Here is a 5,364-nt window from a genome sequence, read left to right as displayed (position 1 = left end):
TTCAAGTGTACTGAGAACACCGGTGTTCTAGTTGTTTTAATCGTTGATCTGAATTATAAAAAATATATATAATATATATTAATTTAAATCAACGGTTAAAATAACTGAAACACCTGCTTTCCAAATCCTGAGTAACTTTCGTACCTATTCTACTATTTTCATGTTGACTCGTTAAATCGGTAAAGACTTTTTTCCAGTTGGGTCTTGCAAAATGAGTCCGTATCTGACATATATAGTAACATGATAAATTTATTAGTCGAATGTAAAGCATAATAATGCGAAAAAAGGTTTATGAAAAGTGTGCAGTTCACAAAATATATTTACGAATTTATCTCAAAATACCATTTTCAGAAATTAAAAATATTTTGCGAATTATGCATCCCTTAAATGTATGCTAAACCAATTTTACCCGGCTTTCTGAAACCACGTCAAGTCCATTTTTAGCATGTTGTAGCTTCTGAATCATGCCAATAAGTGCAGATCTAGCATCACCTTCGGCATAGACACTAGTTAAGTAGTTGTGCATTTCGATAATACCCTGAATCATTTAGACATGAGAATAGTTTACTATGTATGAAATTATGTATAAGAAAAAGGTTAAACGAATTCATTTTACTTAGAATAATGTGCTAAGTTAGTTTTAAATATGTGTAAACGGGAGGAATGTTACATTAGCAATATTTTGCCAACTCTAAATACTAAAAACTAAATTTTAAATTCTAAATACCAAATTTTAAATTCTTATAGTATAAAAATAAAGTATTAATTGAAATATTAACTAATATTGATAAAAAATATCGGCTCCTAATATTTCTCTGTGCAGTTCTGAGTGCATAGAGAAGCAACAATAATATGGGAAAGATAAACATAACAAAATTTTCTAGATAAAGAAAAATAACTAAATAAAAAGTTTAGTTGTGAATCTCACATCTTGATCATATTCTGCAACATCATCCATGACACCTTTAAACCATTCAAATGAAGCTTGCTCTCTTGTTACCCAATAGAAATATGCTCTATTAGGACATTTCTTTCCTTCCTCTACGGGATTATTACCATGGGTGCTTCCCTACGGTATAAACACCAATAATGGTCACCGTTAAGATATAGTTATTTTCCCAAACAAAGAAAAGTAAGGACCTGTTAGGTTTGTATTTTAATTTTCAATTTGTAACTTGTGTGACTTATATTACCTGTTCAAGGTTTTCTCCCTTCATGTGGCTCAAGATATCTTTGAGAATACTGATCATTGGTGTGGCACCAATTCCAAGACCTATTAGCAAGAGAACATCATAGTTCTTATAGTTTTGTGCTGGGGCTCCATATGGTCCTTTAATGAGTATCTTTGGATAACTATTTCAAGAAACAGAAAGAAAAAAAGGAAAAACAAATGAGAATATTATATTTCATTGTTGAAAATGTTAGAGTCCATTTGGTTTGTATTTTTATTTTCTGTTTTTATTTTTAATATTTTTTGTTCTCTGGATTTTGAGAAGAAAAACGTAAAAAGAGAAAGTAAAAATAGAAAATAGGATTTCATTATTTTTTTTTTTTCACAAAAATTCAAAAAACAGAAAACATTGGAAATAAAATAAAAAATAAAAATGCAAACCAAAGGCACCTTAAGGTGCTAGATAGAGTTTTGTATTATTCACCCTGCTTGTGAAGGGTCTTTGCCTGAAGTTACCCTTGTTTGCATTCTCTGAAGTGCTCCTGGTCTTGTTTCTACATTCTGAGGTCCACAAACCTGTATTCCAAAAACTGGATCAAACTACATGCTCAACAAAGTTTTACATTCCACTGGAGACTAGTTTTAACGATTGAATGCATGTATAAGATATTCTTACACTAACAGTTTATCAAAATTGAATTCATTTCTGTTGATCTTCAATTAAATGAATTTACCTGCTCGAATCGTTTTCTAAGCTCGGTCGTCCAGTCTCCGAGGGTTCTAATATGGACACTCAGGTAATCATCTCCGGGCGCAGAGGTGATGGAGAAAGGATGCCTGTAACAAAGAAAAGAATGCTCATTTTTTTTCTAATTCAAGTGATATTTTAACCGAAAGCAACTATTCTGATAGTAATTACCATTCAAACTTGGATATATCTTTGCATTTGATAAAAAGGTACATTCCACTTTTATACTTGAATCCTGCAGGTTTAGTCATGTACAGTGCTAGAACATTTCCTGTGTATAATATTGCCTGAAAATTATTCCCAACTATTAATAATGTTAGTGTCTTGCTTCACGATGGAAAACTAGAGAGAAAAAGTTGCTAACATAGACCTTAATCACGCTAACGCGATGATCTTCACGGTTAACAAATGGATGCAGTCTCTCAGTAGAATAGAGAATTAGGGGAACAACAAGGTACATCCAAGTCTGCAATGATAAAAAGGTAGGTCAGTTTCAATTGATTTGATAATTTTTTTTCCAAATTTTGAACCATCAAAATGCCATGTTACAGAGGAGAATAATCTGAATGAGATATGTTTCAAGCATTAGGCAATAAATTAAATACAAACTCATGACAAATTGCAAGTTTACATTTAGAGAAAGTTTTAGGAAAATTGAACATATAATAAAAATATTGAATGTAAGAATGTTGGAGCCAGACATACAGTTTTCTTGCGCCAATCTTTGGTGAGGAAAAGATAGTAACCATGTATGAGCAGAAGCACATAAACACCGATAAGCAAATGATGCGCGTACCAGAATGCGTTGAAACCGGCCAAACGATGCAGAGGAGAAGGTAACTTCACAATACTTCTTCTGAAATAATGTGTTGCTAGAGTGAAAACAAATGCCATGATCAAAACCATAGCAATTCCTGTTGTGCCAGGAATACTAAGAACAATTTCTAGGTAGGTAGGCTGCTTATAGTTGAAATTAGGCCCAAGAATCGACATAAACTTCCTTTTCGGACAAGATTGTATTCTTGGAAAATCACAAGTGACATGCATCCCTACATGAACCACAGTCCCAATGACTACCCCGACAGCGATCATCTTATGGAAGTTTATGTTATCATCAAAAGGGATGATTCGGTTAAGAAATGTTCCTCTTAGCCTAGTAAGAGTGTTTCTGCACATTGTAAGAACAATGAGAGCCATGTTGAACTTCAGAGTCTCAGCAGCACCCTTTGCAGAGCAGAGACAGTATCCCATGATTTTGAATTCTCTTGTGTCTCTGTACTGCATAAACTTCCAACTGTAAAGAGCAATGTTTATTGCTATCCAAAGTGAGATAACCCATATCTTTTTCCATTTGTCTAGTACGAATTCTCTTGTTTTATTGAAGAACTTTCTAAGAGGAGTTCTATACATGCTTGGAATCATAGCTTTAGTCAATTCTTGATTTTTAGTATTACATTTCACACTTGTGCCTTCTTCAGCACTGGCCATTTCTCTTAGCAGAGTTTCTAGCTGCCACATCTGTTCAAACAAAGAAACTTAGGAGGATGCTAAGTATTATTCTTTATCTAAAATTGTAATCATAAATTTTTCAAAATTATTGTTATTTTTTTCTAACCTCTATATATCCGTTTTGATCAGGGTCAAGCTCTTCCATGATCAAAGCTGCATAAGTAGAAGCATGTTGTTTGAGATTTCCTAGTTTATTTGCGGCCGCGCTCAATAATATAACCTTTTACACAGAAAATAGTACTTCGAATTATTCGGTTTAACACAATGGAAGAATAAGAAAGAAGAAAAACAAGAATTCAGTTGCTCTTATTGGTGCTCACCTCTCTAACCTCTTCTTCTGATAGCCTACCATCCCCATTCTTGTCACACCTAAAAAAAAGTAACAATAATTTCTTTCATGTCATTCCATAAATGTCTCATTTTTTAACATAACTTTTTGACAAAATCAAATTAAGTTACATTTCAACTTGAAAAGAAAAAAAAAGCTGCTTTCCAATTTTGTGGAAGCTATGGTTTATCAACTAAAAAATAAATCAAACAAAACCTTAGGAGTGTAACATGCCTAAATTGATAGATAGAGAGATAGATGAGTGAAATTAAACTTACATGTCAAAGAACACTTGAAGTCTTGCTTCAAGATCTTTATTAGTCATGTCCTCCCAGAATACTCTGAGTTCATCCAGAGTAACACCATTTTCTGCACAAATGTTCCTTCGCCGCGCCAGTGCCTCGTACAACTCCCCTGCAAACTCCTTTGATTCTGCCCCCATACCTATGCAACGCAAATTTGGTATTAACATATGTGAAGAGGAAGAAGAAGATCATAGACAGTAATTAATATTAACATTACCAATGCATGTTCCGAATTTGTCTTTAGAGATCTTCCCATCAACAGCATTCTGATTAAAGCGCTTCCCAATAGACTTCCATGCATCATTTTCCTTTCCTGTTACTGATCTATCAAGGAACCGTAAACCCTTAAGCCCTCTAGCTGCACCTGATTGAACCCTCTCCATCTTGACACTCCCACCACCACCATTATTATTATTATTATTATTCCTATGCCTTATATTGTCACCATTATTGCTCAATGAAGCCTCATTGGGAAACTTCACCACCATGCTTTCTGGGCTTCCATTTACGTTACTTTTTTTATTATCATCGTGATCTTCTAATGGCACATCCGCCATTGGATCAACAACCTCAATGCTCTCAAGAATCCATTTTGATTCATCTTTCCCTCCTTCTGGTAGTGACATTAGTATTACAAATTTTAAACCGAAATTATTAAAGTTGTAGAATCACGGAATGCGCGAAAGAGTTAAGGGCGACATAGATGCTAATTGGAAATCATGAGGGAGAAGGGTATTATAGTCTTATAGAGAAAGATGAAAATATGAAATCGTTGAAAAACAAAAAGGATATTATTATATCATTATATGTTGCTAATTATGGCAAACAGGTTTAACAACTAACTATATGTCATTAACGAACCAACGAAGCATATCAAACCAACTAATAAATAAAAAGATTTTGTTTTGATAAAATGGATCTCCATATTTGTTTTTGATAAAATGGTATCTCAAATATTGACTTGGTTTGATAAAATGGCCTAATTATTAATCTATTATTTTAAAAAATTAGACTATTTTATTAAAAAGAACAAATATTTAAAAGTTTATTTTATAAAAAATATAATAAATATCAAGATTTATTTTGTCAAAATTATAATTTTTTTGCAATAAAAGGAGTATTTACTCTAAATAAAAAGGACCCTACTGTGTTTATTCTCAGTTTAAATGTGTTGCTGTTTGCAATAATGAATAAGCATTGAAAGGATAACTATTTCTAGGCACCATATTGGCATATTGTATTGTTTCTTGTCGTATTCCTTCACTAGCAACAACTTTTGTTTTCCTTGGAATCTCATGTTTCA

General features: G+C 32.8%; 1 protein-coding gene across 1 annotated transcript in view; it reads right to left on the bottom strand.

Moving 5' to 3' along the window:
* LOC107636666 (putative respiratory burst oxidase homolog protein H) overlaps positions 1-4,820 on the bottom strand; it is a 5,608-nt gene extending 788 nt beyond the window's left edge. Inside the window, exons 1-13 of the mRNA XM_016340160.2 lie at positions 4,279-4,820; positions 4,035-4,200; positions 3,749-3,797; positions 3,535-3,648; positions 2,625-3,437; positions 2,290-2,385; positions 2,091-2,206; positions 1,906-2,008; positions 1,656-1,747; positions 1,194-1,353; positions 929-1,069; positions 410-538; positions 145-223 (exon numbers count right to left, since the gene is read on the bottom strand). Coding sequence (XP_016195646.1) covers positions 145-223; positions 410-538; positions 929-1,069; positions 1,194-1,353; positions 1,656-1,747; positions 1,906-2,008; positions 2,091-2,206; positions 2,290-2,385; positions 2,625-3,437; positions 3,535-3,648; positions 3,749-3,797; positions 4,035-4,200; positions 4,279-4,687 — 2,467 coding nt within the window. The 5' untranslated portion in view covers positions 4,688-4,820. The remainder of the gene's footprint in view (positions 1-144; positions 224-409; positions 539-928; positions 1,070-1,193; positions 1,354-1,655; positions 1,748-1,905; positions 2,009-2,090; positions 2,207-2,289; positions 2,386-2,624; positions 3,438-3,534; positions 3,649-3,748; positions 3,798-4,034; positions 4,201-4,278) is intronic.

Source organism: Arachis ipaensis, chromosome B04, assembly GCF_000816755.2.
Source record: "Arachis ipaensis cultivar K30076 chromosome B04, Araip1.1, whole genome shotgun sequence".
NCBI lineage: Eukaryota > Viridiplantae > Streptophyta > Magnoliopsida > Fabales > Fabaceae > Arachis > Arachis ipaensis.
The sequence above is the reverse complement of the archived record's forward strand: the minus strand, read 5'-3'. Positions and strand labels throughout refer to the sequence as shown.